The sequence below is a fragment of the Schistocerca gregaria genome, chromosome 4 (genome assembly GCF_023897955.1).
Source record: "Schistocerca gregaria isolate iqSchGreg1 chromosome 4, iqSchGreg1.2, whole genome shotgun sequence".
Classification (NCBI taxonomy): Eukaryota; Metazoa; Arthropoda; class Insecta; order Orthoptera; family Acrididae; genus Schistocerca; species Schistocerca gregaria.
In genome coordinates, this window is record NC_064923.1 from 721,983,568 (window position 1) to 722,003,181 (window position 19,614).

General features: G+C 43.7%; 1 protein-coding gene across 9 annotated transcripts in view; it reads left to right on the plus strand.

The window, feature by feature from the left end:
* The window catches only part of LOC126365910 (bromodomain adjacent to zinc finger domain protein 1A), a 132,897-nt gene that overhangs the window by 73,368 nt on the left and 39,915 nt on the right, over positions 1–19,614 (plus strand). For all 9 annotated transcript variants that reach the window (XM_050008637.1, XM_050008644.1, XM_050008636.1 and 6 more), the window contains 4 exons: positions 777–965; positions 4,301–4,405; positions 4,492–4,631; positions 15,996–16,117. In XM_050008637.1, the coding sequence (XP_049864594.1) occupies positions 777–965; positions 4,301–4,405; positions 4,492–4,631; positions 15,996–16,117 (556 nt within the window). The remainder of the gene's footprint in view (positions 1–776; positions 966–4,300; positions 4,406–4,491; positions 4,632–15,995; positions 16,118–19,614) is intronic.

A 19,614-nucleotide genomic window follows, 5' to 3' on the forward strand; every position in this document is an offset into this window, starting at 1 on the left:
TGAAGTTACTTCAGAATTACAGCAAGTGGAGACCCTGGGACTACTAAGGAACACAGTCCAATATAGTATGTCATACACTTGCACACTATTACTTAATAGCTGAGGAGGAAAGTCGTGTCTCAGTGGCACAGTGAGTGACAGGAGATTTAAAACAAAGACATGCAGCATGTTAAAACAAGTATCTGAATATGATGAACAGCCTTCTAATCACTGTGATGGAAAGAAGTGGTTTTAATGTGACAAAGGTTAGGAAGTTGAAATGATACAAACATCAGTTTGTTTTTCGCATACCGGCCTTTCTGTGTACCACATTTAACTGAATACTTTAAATACTCGTATTTGGACAACTCGACAGCTCTCAGCTTGTATTCTGTTCTAGTTTATGAGATGAGATAAGGTGATTTTGGATAAAGGTTGTGTATTATCTGGGATCTATCCCACAGTAATTAGCTAAGATTTTAATGAGTGGCTGGTCTGTCCTTTTTGTCTGGTGTCGACCAGCTACTGCTTTTAAAGTTTAGCAGTTACTCCTGATGGTATAGGTTATATATGAAGACAGTATAAATTATTTAGTTACCAGTGAAGCATTCAACAAAATTAATGTTGGAAAAAAGATTGTTTTTCATTAATGCTGAACCCCCCTTTCCTCCTCCAATAAATAACAATTGATCACCTATCCCCATGGAATTAATAGATTTGCTAATTTCTCGCTTTCTTTACTTTATTTGTTTTGCATGTTGTTCTGTTTGTATAAAAGCAGTAATTCTGTGTTACAGTTCCAGACAGCCGATCAACAACACCTGATTCTGAACTGAGTTATAAAGATCCAGGACGAATGCTCGGTAATGACCCATCTCTGAACCAGCAAGAGAGCGTCGCTGAGCACCCTGCCGTCAAGAGGTTGGCTACTGCAATTTTGCAGCTCGCTCATTGTATGGATAGGAGATATCTTCAGAAACCACTAGGTAATTTCCAGTTTTGCATTTGTAATGTTGAAATCATGTTCATTCACAATGTAAGCTTTTGATACTATTTAGATTTGTCCATAATTATTATGTGGAAAGCAAAAGAAAATCTGTTTTGTTTAATGTTTTGCAGTCATAATACTTTTTCCCCGTGGCAATGAAGGTTGGAATGTTACCGACCTGCCAACCTGTTTTCATTCCTTGTCCTTGGATAATCATATTCACAATTCTTCTTCCTGTGATGACTTGAGGTCTTAAACTGTTATTAAATAAATGTACGCAACTCTGTTGCATTTACTTTTCCATTCCCTTCACATTTATTGATACTAAGCACATAATGATGAACTTTCTTGGAATCAGTAGAATATGCCTGTAATGGGACTGAAATATTATGTGCTTGGTGGGTCTGTAGGGTGGATGTTTGCTTGGTGGGTCTGTAGGGTGGATGTTTGCCACATGGGTCAGACCCCAGTAAAAAGGGAAGGAGTGGATCAGGTGGATGGCAAAATATCACTTTGAGAGTCATGGCAAGGATTTTGGGTAGAATATTCCTTGTTTCCAGTCACAGTGACAGTTGAAGAACGGATAAAGGGTGTGGTTAAGTTATTCCAGTCCAGGATAATATTGGATGTTTTGGATAATTCTCCACAAGGGTAAAACCTTTTCGGTAGATGTATTTACATTTATGAACTTATTACTTTTCATTTGCTAGCTTGAAAATATTTAATGTTTTGGTTCTGCCAAGAAGCTTTTGTCAATTCCAGTTTCTGGTTGATCCAGTAACAATATGTATGTGTTTTTTTGGTGACATTGCAAGATTCAGAATTTGCTCATGAACACCTGGGTTGGTGCTATATCCAAAAACAATGTGAGGGCTCAAAACAGCTGCTGATATATTGTACCCAGTACTTAGGAATATTCTTATAGCAATTATCAGAAGTTTTCCTCATTTTTAGCACTTCCATGCAAATACTGTTTTACTGAGCAGGATTGCTGTTGTACTGTGCAGTGCACTCAATCTAATAAGTGTACCAGATTTTACTTCTGTTGTACATATCCAGATTTTTGTTTCATTACTATATGAAGTGATTTATATTTATTTTATTTATTTTTTCTATGTGTCCTTAGACAATATAGACTTCATGGATGTTGTCAACAAATAATATTATATGATACAGACACAAGGGTATATATAAGTACAATTGCATTTCCTAAATGTAAATTACAATTATTTGTTTTACTGTGTGTCATGGTTGTACATGATGTACCACTCTGTTATTCAACATACCAAAGAGATCCCCCTAGTTACAGTACTTAATCAGTCACATTGTCAATGAAATTTTACCTACTTTCCAGGTAATCTTTGACAGAATAAAAACACTTTTCTAACAAATAACTTTTTAGGCTGTGTCTGAAGGCATGTCTTTCGCTTCTATCTTTTATATTCTGTGGAAGTTTGTTGAATAGTTAAAGTTCATTGTATAGTACACTATTGTGTTTTTGTTTTTTTTTCTGCTCAGATATAGGTGGTGACTTGTCCTGGTTTCACGTTCGTGTAGGAAACTGTTTGTTGGTTACTGATTGATGTTCCTCTTTATGTGAATCACTGTTTGAAAAATGTATTCACAGGGAACAGTCAAGATTCCCATAGATTTTAACAAGTCGATGCAGTGCGTTCTCTTGTTACTATTTGTCATAATTCGGATGGCTCTTTTTTGTAGTTTGAAGATTGTTTGCATATTCTGAGTATTTGTTGCCCAAAAGATTATTCCATAACAAATGATTGAGTGCACATATGCAAAGTAAGTTGCTGTGGTGGATGAGGTAACTACACGCCGATTTTATTATTCTAAGGGCATAGCATGCTGATGCTATTAGCTTTCCAAGGGCATTAATATGTTCAGTCTGTTTTAGTTGAGCATCAATATACATCCCCAGAAATTTTGTTTTTGAGGCACATTCTATGCTTTCATCTTTCACTTTTATAGAGTTACCAATGGATTTTTGTATTGGTGTGGAAGCTGATACTATTGGTTTTGTTTACATTTAAAGTAAGTTTGTTGTTATGTATCCAGTTGTACACTTGCGTAAGTGTTTCTTCAGCGTTATTGTTTAGTATGTTCTGTGATGCATCAGTGAGTAGGATGCTACTTTCGTCAGCAAACAGTACGATTTCACCAAGTTTAATACTCTTCAGAAAATTGTTGACATATCAGAAAGAGTATCGGACCAAGCACACTCCCTTGGGGGACTCCAATGTTAATATACTCTGGATCGGAGAGGTATTTTATTGTGTGAGTGTTGTTAGTGTGAGAGATTTCTACCCATTGCACCCTGTTTTTCAGGTATGAGTGAAACCATATGTTTACTACTCCTCTTATGCCAAGTGCATCCAGTTTGTTTAGCAGGATTGTGTGGTCGACTGTATCAAAAGCTTTGGTGAAGTTTAGGAAGATGTCTATTAACTGGTTTCCTTTATCTAGTTCTTCAAGAACAATGTTTGTAAATTGAGCTATAGCGGCCTGTGTACTTTTGTTAGGCCTGAAACCAAACTGCTCTTTGCATAAAAGATTTATTTTGTTAGATATCCAATTAGTCTATTTTTCATTATAGTTTCTATTACTTTTGAAAAGGATGACAATGAAAATATTGGTCTGTCGTTTTCTATATTTTTTGGGTCACCTTTCTTAAGTATGGGCAAAACCTTTGCATATTTCAGTGCCTCTGGGAAGTTACTGTGATGAATGATTCATTTATGATGTGTACTAAAAACTCTTTGAGACTTTCTATACTGTCCTTTAGAAGGCACATAGGCACTTCATCTATATCTGTTGCGGTTTTATTTGTTAGGTTCTGAACAGTGCTGGTTATTTCTTCTGTGGTGGTGGGTTGCAGCATCATTGTGTTTGGAACATAATTTATTGATTGTATGTGCTGTTTTCTGTTAAATTTTTGTTGGAGTTTGGTGGCTGTATTGCTGAGATACTCATTAGCAAAGTTTGCTACCTTTTTAGGCTCTTGTATTATAATACCGTTCTGATGTAAAAGGATGTTTTCCTGTTTAGTTTTTTTTCCATTTGTCTCCTGTTTAGTGACATTCCAGGATGCTTTTATCTTATTTTCTGTTATATCTATAATTTTATTGTTAAGAGACTTCTTTGCTGTTAGTAGCACTTTTCTATATATTCTTTTGTAGCCAGTTTACTTTCATAATTAGTCTCCTTTAATTGTATTTGTGTTGTTTCTGCATTACTTCTTGTTTTATAATGTTATTAATTTGTGTAAGTTACAGAATCATGAAGGAATAAAAAATCACATATTGCAAAATGTTTCAGTTGAGGAAGCCAATAGTGAAAACTCATCTCTAATAGACCGATGGGAAGTGTCCTTGATGGCATCGTCCAGTTTCTCACAGCTGTATATTCATCTGTTGACCTTAGGTTTGTATGACCTCTTCACCATGTAAGAGTCACAGTTTGGATTTGACTTCGAGTTTACAATTATGTTTTACCTTTTAATTTGGCAGACAATAGTATTCAGTGGTCAAAATCACTTCTGAATGCTGTGTGCCGTGTATGCAGACGAAGACGAGATGCAGAAAACATGTTGCTTTGTGACGGATGCAACAAAGGCTACCACTTGTATTGTCTGAAACCAAAACTTGAAGTAAGTAGCATTGATTATTTTGATTGTGTTGTAATTGTATTGTAAGAAAATTGGAGTTATTTTCGAACTGCCATCAGGTGAGCAAGTAGCGTAAATTCTGCTTGGAATCCTGCCCTTCGCTTGGTCAGTCTCTATTTATAAGCTATTTTGTCAAAAACTTGACACCTTGGCGGTATACAAAATATGGGTTGACTCTTAAATAGAAGATAACAGCAACAATCTACTTTTTTACAATGCTATTTATTTATTTAAATATTGCCGTTACCAGTTTCAAACAGACATGTTCATCTTCAGATAGCTAGTTCACATTTTACATTAGGTTTCACCTTTCGTTTTCCCAACTGCTGGAACTGCCTTGAGGTGGTAGTTCCCTACAACCAAAACAAGATGTGAGACAATGTCTTTTTAACTGTAACTGTGCCTCACAACAGTTTTAAGTGATGTAAACAAATTAATAAAGGGAAGATGTTTCGATTGCGAACGATGAAACATCCGCACAATTATGTTCCAGTGCAGACTGCCCATGATCTTGCAGCAGCGAAAACCGTGTGGACATAGTCTGCATATATGTACATAAAAAAGTTTTCCATACAGTTTTCGATGCTGCAAGATCGTAATGTGCACACACACACACCAAAAACAAGATCATCAGTTTTTGTTGCTGCAAGACCATAAGCAGTCTGCACTGGAACATAATGACTCAGATGTTTCATTGTAAGTAACCGAAACATCTTCCCTTTGTTAATTTGTTTACATTACTTAAAATAATTGTGAGGCACAATTACAGTTAAAGACATTGTCTCACATCTTGTTTTGGTTGTAGGGTACCACCACAAGGAAGTTTCAGCAGTTGGGAAAACAAATGGCAAAAGCAGATGTAAAACATGAACTAGCTGTCTGGAGATGAACCTATCAGTTTGAACCTGGTAACGTTGATATTTAAATAAATAAATAAATAAATAGCATTGTAAGAAGTGCCCGATTGCTGTTACCTTATATGTAAGAGTCCACCTATATTCTATTTATAAGCTCACATTCTAACTTAAATCTCAACAGGTTACTTAATAGCAGAATCCCAATAGCTGAAAGTGCATGCCAGAATCTCTGTGTTGTTGCTATCCGCACAATGATCAATACCAAAACAATGTTCTGCAATAGCAGATTTGATTTACTGATGTGAGTATGTGTGATACTTCAATTCTACACACTGGTGCTCCGTGGACGTGATGGTTCAATCAATGTATGACATGCGACAGTTGCGTGAGATACGGTAGACACTAACCCCAAAAGCCAAGACATTCTTTGCTGATCATTCATAGTGTTTGTGTAGAATACGATTAAAATAAAGTAAATAAACACAACTTGTGACTGAAGGCGGTTTGTTCTTCATTTTACGAAAGTAGAACAGTCGCGGACAAATCACTGAAAAACAATGGATAAAATTAAGATACAATTAGTCCTCTTTGAAATTCTACCTGTATAGTGCGAAAATGCTGTAGACCTAGTTGTCACCTTGTTATTTTCATCACTTATCCGAGACATGATTGATTGATAGCTCAACCCATGTGTAGTGTCTCTTGCACTATAACCATTCTGCCGAAGAGGTTATCTAAATTAGTTGGCAAACTTTCAGAGTTAGATGACAAGAGCCTTACGAACCAAGATACAAAATACTGCGTGCTGAGCCGGGTGGTTACAACTACCAGCCTGAAGATACAAATAAGTGTGACGTGGGTTCCTATAAATGGTATTTCCCATTGTACCCTCACCCTTCCTCCCCACTTTTCACTGCAATGAGGCCAGACAAGAAAATCGTCTACATGTTTGGAAAAAGAGTATAGGTTTCAGTGGCACCACCATCATGGTGTGTTCCTTGAAATCTGCCATAAAAAGTTTAGCATTAATAGGGGGAAAATGGTGTCCCATGGCAACTCCATCTGTCTGCACATATAATTAGTCATTGAATCAAAAGTAAATGGAAGTCAAGAAAGGGAGGCTTGAATGTCCCTTTGCTATTGAGGTCAGATACTGAGCACAAGCTCAGCTTGTTTAGAGGATGAGGAAGGAATGTGGCCATGCCCTTTCAAAGGAACCATTCGAGCATTTCTGTGGAGCTATTGAGGGCAATGACAGAAACCTGAAATATGAGTAGCCGGACACAGATTTGAACTGTTGTTGTTCTATGTGAAGGGAGTCCAGAGTGCTAACCGGTGTATCACCATGCTTGGTAAGTGGAAGTCAACACATCTTGAAGTAGGTTCCACTTAGAATCTTGCTTGTCCTTGGCCAGAAAGAGATTGAAAGATCAGTTATTGTCAAAGACATCAGCCTGCTCCATTCCTGTAAGTAATTTGAAGATTTTATACAATTGAAGCTGCTGGCACTCCTCCTCCCCTCTTATCAGCATCCATATGAACCAACATGTAACAAGTGATGTTGACAAAAACTTTTTAGTTTTGAAGGTAATTTAAAGTCTCTTAGCTTCATTCATGTAGAATATATAGAGCCAATTAATATTGCTAAATGGAGGCCAAGTTTGGTGTTACCTCAGAAATTCGGGTCTGTTAAAGACTCTTCTCTGTTGTACAATACTAACTTGAATCCACCAAAGGAGATTCAGTGTTGATCTAAGTTAGTACAAAACATGCTTGGAAACATGGTGAAATTCGGCTATTGACACAGTTATTGTGCTTTTGTCGCAGCTATTGCACACACATCTCAGATACACAGCATTTATTATTGAATGTGTTGTGCTATAAAATGGAGGAAAATAAACAGAAAATCATTTCAGTCTTTTATGATGCACACACACACACACACACACACACACACACACACACACACACACACACTCTCTCTCCCTCCCTCCCTCCCTCCCTCCCTCCCTCCCTCCCTCTCAGAAATCTGTATTTGATTATTTTCTCCTTTCCTTTATTGCTGTGTCAGTATGTGTCTATAAAATGCTTTTAAACTAATCACATAAACTAAGAGTTGCCTCCAAGATTTGTTATGAGATAAATTATTATCTGCATTCCGTATGTACATAGGCAATAATTTCCTTAACCTAACCTTACAGATAGAAAAAATATTTAGAGTTTCAGCAATATGGGAGTGGCCTAGTTACACATTTACTATTTTTTGTTAACAGCAACTTCTTTATTATTTCAGTAGTTTGCGTTGGCTCAAAACAGTTGAACCTTACTTTAATTGGTGAATTTTCACCAGTCAAATATGATCCTGCTCCGTTTCAATATGATCTGGGTTTGATGTTTATACAATGCAGATTCCCAAGTTAAGCTTGATCTAAGGTGGTCAAATGCTTTATACAATCAGCCCATAGTCTTGCAAAATCACTTGAATATTTTTAAAACACACTGTATTTAATGGAATCACATTCCCTGCTTTAATTTCTTATAATCCCTCGAAGGGTGCACTGAATGTGTGTGTGTGGCCTGGATGAAGCTTTCGAATATCTTGTGCTGTATCAGTAGAGACCAAGCAAGGTGCTGTAGTGGTTAAGGCAGCACCCCCTTATTTTCAGGAGACTCAATGAACAGTTCATTTTGTTGACAGAGCCACAACCTCAGCTCTTTTTGCACCACTTCATAACTATCGAAGTGAAGCCCTTCGAAAGTGTTCTTTAAGTTTTGAAAACAGATGAAAATCATAGGGGGCCGAATCGGGACTGTATGGAGGACGATCAGTTAGAGTGTACAGATGTCATAACAGTCTTTTGTGGTCTGACATTGTCATTCTGAAGGAGAGGTGATCCCTGTGTGAACAAACTCTTTGAATTCAAAACTTGACTATAGCACACTGTTTTCACACGCACATAGTTAGATTACACACAGCAGTACCACAAGCTACAACCCGGAGCTGTCTAGCAGCAGAGGGCTCCAAGTATGTAGACATGAAGAACAAAGATGTAGAATGTTAATAATGTTTATTTTATTCGAAGAGATTCAGTAGTGTTAAGTGAAGTAAATGTTCAGGCCACTTGCAAAACCTTTTAAATCCTCCCAAAAATCCAGGAAAGATGGGGGTCTTTGCATGCTTACAAAATTAGAATGCTGCTTCCTCAACAAAATCCATTTCAACACCTCCCTTGCATTAGTGAGACCGATCACAGAACCTATTGGTGACACATCTTCTCAACTTGGTGAGGTTGCTTGTGGAGGCACGCACATCAGTAGTATTTTTCTGTAGGTATATGAAATGCACGGCCTGTGTATTCAGATGAAGATGTTCTCTGCACATAATAGAAGCACTGGTTACAGATTTGCCAGATTCATAACCTTGATGAATGACAGGGGCTAATGATTGAACATTAGCGACCACATGTTTTGAAGGAATGTCATTTTTAATTCTAGTAATTTCCTTTGTGGTGGTTTACGAAACACTTTTACTCAATCACTTATCACCCTTCTTCACTGTATGCAGATTAAAACAGTCTTACACTCGCTTATTGTGCCAAAAAATGACAGTTACATTTAACAAGCTCTAAACAGTGCCACAGTTATAGCTTGATAAAGTGTATTCTATCGTGATCACCAGCATCTCCCTCTGTCACAAAACTGCTAAACTCCGTTGGCCCTTCCCTGTTGCTGTTTTTTTACCTTGACACAGTGTCGGAACGAGCTTCCTTGTGTTCAGACCCCCTGCAGGTTCGGGGGTAAGAATAGGCCCGCAGTATTCCTGCCTGTCGTAAGAGGCGACTAAAAGGAGTCTCAAACGTTTCGGCCTTATGTGATGGTCCCCTCTTGGGTATGACCTCCAATTTTCAAAATTTCCATTGTTAGTGCGTGCCATTTGGGGAAGGACGCCTTACGTGGTGTTTTTCTATTGGTCCATCATGCACCACCATCTTGCATGCTATCTATTGTCGTGTGGCGGGATTTACACCCAACGTCTTCTGGGTTGCCTCTTTCTCATCTCCCCTTCTTAGCGCCCATGACAACTGTGGACCCTTTCAATACCTAAAATCCAGCACGTTAGCCAGTCCGTTGTGGTGGGGTCGTCATGTACCCTCTTGGTGGTAGCCCCCTGACCACGCAGGGATCGCACTACAGATGCCAGAGTTGTTTCCTCCCCATGCATGCCAAGGAGTATGTGCCCATCTTGTCTGGGGCAACGGGATATCGGCCAGGTACCCGTTGCTTTGGCTGGGGTGCGCCCTTGGGGAGAGCCCTCGTTGGGAGTAGGTGGCATCTGGGTGGATGTGGCGCAATGAAGCGCAATAAATCACACCCAGCTGGTGGTTGCACTGCCACCAGCATATTTAAGCGAGGCAGAATTGATTTTGATGCTGCGCAATATGACCCTCAGTCGTTCCCCTCGTTGGCTGCGCCTTGGGAGGGACGCAGATCTAGTGCCAAGCCGGAGCCTTATGTACCACAATACCTTGTCTGCAGCAGGACTGATGGTGACTCCTTTCTTACGACAAAGCCTCTGTTTTTTGTGGAACACCTGGAGGATAAGTTGGGGGAAGTGGCGGGGTTGTCTAAAATGAGGAATGGGTCCATCCTCCTCAAGACGTCCTCCCCAGCCCAGTCACGGGCATTGCTCTTGTGTGATAAGCTGGGAGACCTCCCTGTTACCGTCACTCCCCACAGTAACTTAAATAGGGTCCAGGGGATTATTTACCGTCCCGGCCTCTTGTTACAATCTGACGACGAGCTGAGAGCCGACTTGGAACGACTTGGTGTGCATTTTGTCCGTCATGTACATAGAGGACCCAAGACCAACAGGGTGGCCACCGGTGCCTTTATCTTGGCCTTCGAGGGTGCTGTATTGCCTGAGAAGGTCAAGGTAATGTGACGTGAAGCCATACATCCCTCCCCCAATGCGGTGCTTCCAGTGCTGGAAGTTTGGGCATATGTCCTCTCGTTGACCATCCAGCGCCACATGTCGAGATTGCGGACGCCCCTCTCATCCCGATTCTCCATGTGCGCCTCTGCCTGTCTGTGTCAACTGTGGGGAACACCACTCTCCATGCTCGCCGGACTGCCCTGTTCTTCATAAGGAGCAGAAGATAATGGAATTTAAGACCCTGGACCAGCTTACTTATCGCGAGGCAAAACTAAAAATTCGAAAGGTTGTATCCAGTCCCACTTCGAACATCTTATGCTGCAGCCTCGCGGGCGGCAGTTGTCGCCTCATCAGTGCCGCCTTCAGTGGGGCCTCGGGGCTGTACATCTCTGTCTGGGGGCAAGCCTTCCTCTGTTGCCCCTTAGCAGTTGGGGGCAAACCCTCTTCCGTCACTCCCCCAGCGCATGCTTCGGGAGTGACATCTGCTCAAAAACCGGGGGGCTCGATCCCTCCCCCTCTTTCTCCGCCGGCGTTGCCTCTGCCGGTTCCTCTCTCCCTTCCTCCGTTTCTTCTCCTACCCAGCCGGATGTCAGCAAGTGGCTGCAGGTTCCGCCACCTGCTGGTCGTAAGGCTTCTGCGTCGTCGTCAGCCTCCGACGCTCTTTCAGAGAAGCTGTCCCAGCCCTCTAACCCAAAGGACAGACGCGAGGAGGAGGAGGAACGGAACATGTCCAAGAAGGAGGACGTTCCGGCAGTTTCAGTACCGCCTGCTGTACATAGTTCTGCCTCTGGGGATGAGGTGGAGATCCTCGCTTCTACCGCGGATCTCGCCCTCCACGGAACCCTTGGGGGCCTTTCCTATGGACGCAGCTGACTCTCACGCGGTGGCGGCCGTTGGCTCTGAGGCACCGTCTGCCTCTTAGTCGCCTTCACGCCCTCCCAGTCCCTTCCTGCTTCCATTCTCCAGTGGAATTGCGGCGGTTATTTCCGCAACCTGCCTGAGCTCAGGATGCTTCTGAGTGTTTCCCCTGTTGTCTGCTTTGCTCTTCAGGAAACTTGGTTTCCAGCAATGCGGACCCGTGCCCTTCGCGGTTATCGGGGATACTATAAGAACCGCGCTGCCTGTCAACGAGCGTCAGGTGGAGTTTGCCTCTTTGTTCACCACTCTGTCTGTAGCTCGCCAGTACCCCTTCTGACGCCTTTAGAGGCAGTCGCTGTCAGGATTGAGCTCTCGCCGGCTATTACTGTTTGCTCTGTTTACATTCCTCCGGATGGGGAGCTCCCCCGACATGTCTTGGCTGCGCTGCTGGCTCAACTCCCGCCACCATTGCTGCTTCTGGGCGATTTCAATGCCCACAACCCTCTATGGGGTGGGACCGTCTCCGATGGCCGCGGTTGTGCCGTGGAGCATGTGTTGGCTCAGCTCTACCTTAGCTTCTTGAACACCGACACCGGTGCTCCCACGCATTTCAGTGTGGCCCTCCCTCCACTGGAGAGTGCATCCTGACCTGTGTGGTAGTGACCATTTTCCCATCTATTTGTCACTACCCCAGTGTCATTCTTCTGGGCGCCTGCCCCGCTGGGCTCTCAACAGGGCTGACTGGCCGGCTTTTACTTCCACTGTCACCATTGCTTCTCCCCCACAGGGTGACATTGACAAGGTGGTCCGTGTCTTGACCACGTCAATTACTTCTGCGACCGAGGCTGCCATCCCCCGAACTTCTGGACTCACTTGGAGGAAGGCTGTCCCCTGGTGGTCGCCAGAGATTGCTGAGGCTATTTGCGAGCGTAAGCGGGCTCTCCAGCGTCATAGGTGGCCCCCGTCTCTGGAGACCGTCATCGCCTTTAAGAGGCTCCGTGTCTTGACCCATCGTCTTATTGAACGACGTAAGCAGGAGTGCTGGGAGAGGTATGTCTCATCCTTGGGCTCCTGTGTCTCCCCCTCGCTCGTGTGGTCCCGCATCCGGTGGATTTATGGATACCAGACCACTATGGGTATCCCTGGAATCTCCCTGGACGGCGCTGTCTGCATGGACGCTGCCGCCATTGCTGACCACCTTGCTGTGCACTTTGCTATGGGCTCTGCGACTGCAACTTACCCCCCCGCCTTTCCCTCTCTAAAGGAGCGCGCCGAGCGGACGTCATTATCATTCCGCATGCGTTGTTCTGAAAAATACAATGCTCCTTTCAGCGAGAGGGAATTCCTCGCTGCCCTCGCTGATTGCCCTGGTACAGCACCAGGACCGGAATGCATCCACGCGCAGATGATGAAGCATCTCTCCAGGGACTGCCAGAGACACATCCTCACCATCTTTAACCGCATTTGGAGCGAGGGCGTGTTCCCGTTGCAATGGCGAGAGGGTGTTACTGTCCCCATCTTGAAGCCTGGTGCAGACCCTCTAGCAGTGGACAGCTATCGTCCCATTACCCTAACCATCGTTTTGTGCAAATTGCTCGAATGTATGGTGGGGCGGCGTTTGTGTTGGGTCCTTGAGTCACGCGGTCTCCTCGCTCCATCCCTGGGTGGCTTCCGTCAGGGCCGGTCTGCTGCAGACAATTTGGTGCGGCTGGAATCTGCTATCCGTACGGCCTTTGCCCTCCGTCAGCATCTCGTTGCTGTATTTTTTGATCTGCGGAAGGCATATGACACAACATGGGGGCATCACATCCTTGCTACGTTGAATGAGTGGGGTCTTCGTGGTCAGCTCCCAGCTTTTCTTCAAAACTTTTTATTGCGCCGCTCTTTCCGGGTGCAAGTCGGTGCCGCCTCTGGTTCATCTTATATACAGGAAAATGGGGTCCCGTAGGGCTCGGTGTTGAGCGTTTCCTTATTTCTAGTGGCCATTAATGGTCTGGCTGCAGCCGTGGGGTCGTCGGTGTCTCCTTCTTTGTATGCCGACGACTTCTGTATCTCATTTAGCTCAACGACAATGGGAGTCGCCGAAGGCTGCAAGCAGCCGTTCGCAAGGCAGCATCATGGGCTCTGACTCATGGATTTCAGTTCTCTGCAGCCAAGACTCGAGTAATGCACTTATGCAGGCGTCGGACGGTCCACCCTCATCCGGAACTTTACCTTGACGGCCACCTACTTGAAGTGATGGACACTAGCCGCTTCTTAGGACTCGTCTTTGATGCGCGGCTCACATGGGTTCCTCATATTACTCAACTGAAACCAAAGTGCTGGCGGTACCTCAACGCCCTCTGCTGCCTGAGCCATTCATCTTGGGGTGCAGATCGCTGCACGCTGTTGCAATTGTACAGAGCCCTTGTGCAATCCAGGCTTGATTATGGGAGCCTGGACTATGGGTCTGCATCACCCTCAGTGTTGACGTTGTTGGACCCCATACACCACTGTGGGTTTCGGCTTGCAACTGTTGCTTTCCGTACGAGCCCCGTGGATAGTCTACTGGTGGAGGCCGGGGTTCCACCGCTGCGGATTCGCCGCCACCGACTGCTCGCCGACTATGCTGTCCATGTGCATTGGTCGCTGGGCCATCCCAATCATCGCCTGCTTTTCCCTGCAATGGTCCTCCCTCTGCCCGACCGGCGACCTAGGTCTGGGCTTCCTATTGCTGGCCGCGTCCAGTCCCTACTGTCGGAACTGGGGTCATTCCCTCTTCTGCCTCCCTTCCGGGTCCGTGCACCCACACCTCCCTGGTGTATGCCCCGTCCGTCCGTCCGCCTGCACTTGGCACGGGAACCCAAGGACTCGGTTCCGCCTGTGGCCCTCCGTCGCCATTGTCTTGCCCTTCTCGCCTCATTTTCAGGCTGTGAGCCTGTCTACACTGATGGTTCCCTGGTAGATGATCGTACTGCCTACGCTTTTACTCATACTGCCCATGTTGAACAGTGCTCCTTGCCGGCTGGCTGCTGTTTTTTGACTGCAGAGCTGGTGGCCATATTGCGCGCTCTTGAGCATAGGCGTTCCTGCTCAGGTACGTCCATCGTCATCTGCAGTGACTCCCTGAGCAGCCTCCAGGCTATCGACCGCTGCTATACCTCTTCTCCTCTGGTATCCTTTATTCAGGAGTCTGTTTTTGCCATTACCCGCTCTGGTCGTTCGGTGGTCTTTGTTTGGACGCCAGGTCACGTTGGCATCCTGGGGAACGAACGTGTCGACAGGCTGACCAAAGGGGCAATCGACACCCCCGCTTTGGAGATCGGCCTCCTGGCTCGTGATCTGCACCTCGTGTTGCGCTGTAAGGTGCTTGGGATGTGACATGCCGAGTGGCGTAGCCTGACTTCACTGAATAAACTGCGGGCTGTTAAGGAGACGACCGATGTGTGGCGGTCCTCCCTGTAGGCTTCTCGCAGGGACTCTTGTCATCCTGTGTCGGCTCCGCATCAGCCATACCTACCTGACGCACGGACATCTTTTGCGTCAGGAGGATCCAACCCTGTGTCAGTGTGGGTCCCGGTTGACGGTCGCCCACATTTTGTTGGAGTGTCCCCGACTGCGCACCCTCCGGCAGTCTTTTAATCTCCAGGGCACGTTGCCTTTGGTTTTATGCGACGATGCCTCCATGGCTGACGACATTTTAAATTTTATCCGTGGTAGTCCTTTTTATGGTTCCATTTAGGGAGGTCCTGCACCTTTCCCTTTCTGTGTCTCTTGTCCTAGAGTCTCTCGTAATTGGATGCAGATTTTAGTGTGTATTCGGATAGTTGACTCTTTCCCTTTTTTGTTCTCATGGTTAGTCAACCAGTCTCCGGCCATCTTCTTTTCTTTCGTTTCTTTCTGTCCAGTGTTCGTCTGTACTCTTCTTGTCTCTAGTGTTCTCTGCCGCATTGGTGTTCTTTCAGTGACTGGGGGGAGGGGCGTCTCCTCCCCCTTGAGGTTTTACCTGCTCCGTAAATTTCCGTCTCGCCTGATTTTGGAATGGGGGACCGATGACCTTAGCTGTTTACTCCCCCTAAAACATCCCAACAACCACCACCTTATGTTCAGGACCAATCTGAGTCCTCCGTTTTCTTGCCTATGTATACCATGCATTTGGATTGAACCAAAGCCCTTCTTCTTATGTCCTGATGTATTGCTACATTACCAGGGACACTACGCAAGACACTCTCTGCCCCCCCCCCCCCCCCCATTTATTTACCCCCCTTACTCCCCCCTATTTATTTACCCCCCTCACCCCCCCACCCCCCCATCTCTCTCTCACACACACACACACACACACACACACACACACACATACACACACACACACAATCACACAATCACAATCCAGTGGCAACATACAACATATTGCCAACATTACGTAGTCTTGGGGATCACTTGTTGAGTACCTCCTGTTGACATAATCACTTTCATTAGACATTGAATCTGTTACCTGCTAAGATTCATCAGTTACGTACGGGCTTATTACTTTGTTTCCAATAATCCTCCAGCAGATGTTTGCAGTGCCCTGCCTCTGATGGACATCATCAGCCCGATAATGCATAATTTTTAGTAGTCAGATTTCTTTGTATTTTTAAATGGTATTTCTTTTTTTATACATACACATTTTAATTGTAAAACTTAGTTGAATTTTTTTTTTTTTTTTTTTTTTTTCAGTGTGTCCCAAAAGGTGATTGGTTTTGCCCAGCCTGCAAACCGCCAACAAAGGTTCACGTAAAGAAATCACGACGCCTTTTCTCAGATCTCTCAGATGAGGATGAGCCAAGCAAGAAAGAAGAGTAAGTATAGTCTTAATCACAATTTTTAAAAAGCAAGGCTTGCTAGTACACACTAATAACTGTAAAACAGATTACATCACCACTGTTGGATGGAGACTTTTCGTCTACTTATATAGTCTGAAATTTTACTTTCCGCGCATCAGCACTCTGTAGTAAAAGTAATTACTCAGTAGTTTTTGTCTAACGTATTTTACCTTTATCACAAATTTCAAGATTTTGTGCAGAACTCTTGCCAGAGTAGCCGAGATTCCTTACCTGATTTGATTACCTCATACATATTTTGGCACATTCAGTATCTACATTTAACTGGAAAGATTGGTTCAGAAATGTCAAGGGTATGTTGTTCAAATGCAAATGTGGGTTAAAGAGATGTCAGTCCAGTGGGTACCTGCCCATGTGAGAATTCACCACTGTGTGGTAGTAAAATCAAGATATAAATCTAGAATAATATCTCACCTGAGCAACAATAATATCCTGAGCAGATCAGAGCTAGGATTGCAGAAGAATTACCCTACAATTTCACTCACTAGATTTTACAAGCATTAAATAACAAAATAGAGCCAGTTGGTATTTTCCGTGACTTATCTAAGACATTTGTGTGAATCATAATATTCTCCTAGATAGACTGAAGTTTTATAGGATTGATGGTATAGCCAACAAATGGATAATGTCATATCTAACCAATCAAATGCAGTAAGTTGTACTCTTATAAGTCCTCTGCTCTTCCTCACATGAGTTACTGATATTCCATCTAATGTACAACAAGCAGAATTAGTTCTTTTCACAGGTGACACTAGGATTGTAATCAGTCCAAGCATACATGTAGCAACAGAATAAATGGTAAACAGCGTTCTCAAAAGTATCATCGACTGGTTTTCTGCTAATGGTCTTGCCCTCAATTTTAAAAAGACAAAATATATTCAGTTTTGCTTATCATAAGGTACTACACCAATCATAAGTGTAGCCCACAGTGAGGAAATAATAAATAGAGTGTAAACTTCTGAGATTTTAGGTGTCCATATGGATGAAAATTGAAATTGGTGAGACCACACTTCAGAACTCCTAAAACAACTTACATCAACCGCATTTGCACCTAGAATCAATTTAAATCTTTGGGGGAGAGAAATAAGTAAGCTGACATATTTTGCATATTTTCATTTGATAATGTCATATGGAATAATGTTATGGGGTAACTCATCTTTAAGAAAGCAAGTCTTCATTGCTTAAATATGCTGTAAGAGCTATATATGGTGAGCACACACAATTGTTTGTAGACATCTTGTTAAGGAGTTGGGCATTCTGATTATTGCTTCACAGTATGTTTATTCCCTCATAAAGATTATTGCAAATAATCCACTGCAGTTAAAGAGGAACTCAATATCAGAGAGAAAAACGACATTCATTATTCCACATCAAGGTTGTCTTTAGCACAAAAAGGGGTGCACAGTGGTGCAACTAAATTTTTTTATAACTTACCCAATGATGTAAAATGTTTGACGGACAGCAAAGTAAAATTTGAAGGGGGGGAGGGGGGAGAATGAAAATTTTTGCCTTGAAAACTACTACTATCCCATTTCATAGCAAAAATGTATGTAGCTGAACTATTTTGCTCACCCTTTTCTTATTGTGAAAAGAGTGAAGCAAGTAATCATTGCTCCATCACAGGTTTTGATTGCAACCCTTACAATGCCAGAAGAGATCAGCAACCCTTGTGATAATGTTTAGATTCTGCTTTCGCAAAACACACGTGAAGGCTGGCTGTGCTGTGAGAGGGAGCCATGGCTTGTTTCCCAGAACCACTCCTCTTCCCTCTGACAGTCAAAATTCTAGTTCATTAATGTTCACAGCAGTCTGCTACTATATGTATAGTATGCACACTCTGTGCTATAACAATTGGAAAATCATATCTGTCAAGTTTTTCGAGTGCGGCAAAATTCTTCCTCTAGTGTTCTATTTTCTACTTGCATCAAAGTAAGTTTTGCATCACCCCAGTTCCCAGAACTCCTGAAGATAGATGTTGACTATGGGTACTGTATCACAGACCCAGTCCTTTTGACTGTTCAGAGATGTCACTAAATCCGCCCAAAGATGTGAACAACCATGCGTGAGCAGCATCTGTTAGACGGAGGGAATCCGATGACAACTGATCAGGTTCAGTCATCCCACCAGGAAGGAGGTACACAGCTCGTGTTGGCTGTATTTTAACAATTCGTAGACAGTCAATACTGCAGTTCGATTGCGTCCACATTGTTACTTTGTGCTAGGTAGGGCTCTCGACAAGGGAAGTGTCCAGGCGTCTCGGAGTGAACAAAAGTGATGTTGTTCAGATATGGAGGAGATACAGAGAGAGACAGGAATTGTCGATGATATGCCTCATTCAGACCACCTGAGGGCTGTTACTGCCGTGGATGACTGCTACCTACGGACTATGGCTCAGAGGAACCCTGACAGCAATGCCACCATGTTGAAAAATGCTTTCCATGCAGCCACAGGACATGTGTTAAGACTCAAACTGTGCACAATAGGCTGCATGATGCGCAACTTCACTCCCAGCATCCATGGTGAGGTCCATCTTTGCGACTATGCAGTGTGGTACAGATAGGCCCAACAACATGCCGAATGGACCACTTAGGATTGGCATCACATTCTCTTCACCGATGAATGTTGCATATGCCTTCAACCAGACAATCGTCGGAGATGTGTTTGGAGGCAACCCGGTCAGGCTGAACGCCTTAGACACAGTCAGAGTGCAGCAAGGTGGAGCTTCCCTGCTGATTTGGGGTGGCATTATGTGGGACCAGCATACACCACTGATGGTTACGGAAGGCGCCGTAACGGCTGTATGATACGTGAATGCCATCCTCTGACCGATAGTGCAACCATATCGGCAGCATATTGGCGAGGCATTTCTCTTCACGGTTGATAGTCCACACCCACATCTTGTGAATGACTTCCTTCAGATTAACAACATCGCTCTACTAGGGTGGCCAGAATGTTTTCCAGACATAAACCCTAATAAACATGTGTGGGATAGATTGAAAATGGTTGTTTATGTACGACGTGACCCACCAACCACTCTGAGGGATCTACACTAAATCACTGTTGAGGAGTAGGACAATCTGGACCAACAGTACCTTGATGAAGTTGTGGATAGTATGCCACGACGAATACAGGCATGCATCAATGCAAGGGGACATGCTTCTGGGTATTAGAGGTACCGGTGTGTACAGCAATGTGTACCACCAACTCTGAAGGTCTTGCTGTATTGTGGTACAACATGCAGTGTGTAGTTTTCATGAGCAATAAAAAGGGTGTAAATGATATTTGTTGATCTCTATTCCAATTTTCTGTACAGGTTCTGGAACTCGCGGAACCGAGGTGAAGCAACACTTTTTTGGATGTGTTTATATTGAGTGCCTTGTTAGTTCTCTCTTTAGGGTTGTCAAGCATGAGTCGCATGGTTGTGGCTGCCTATGAAAGATCAAAATTAATATTCT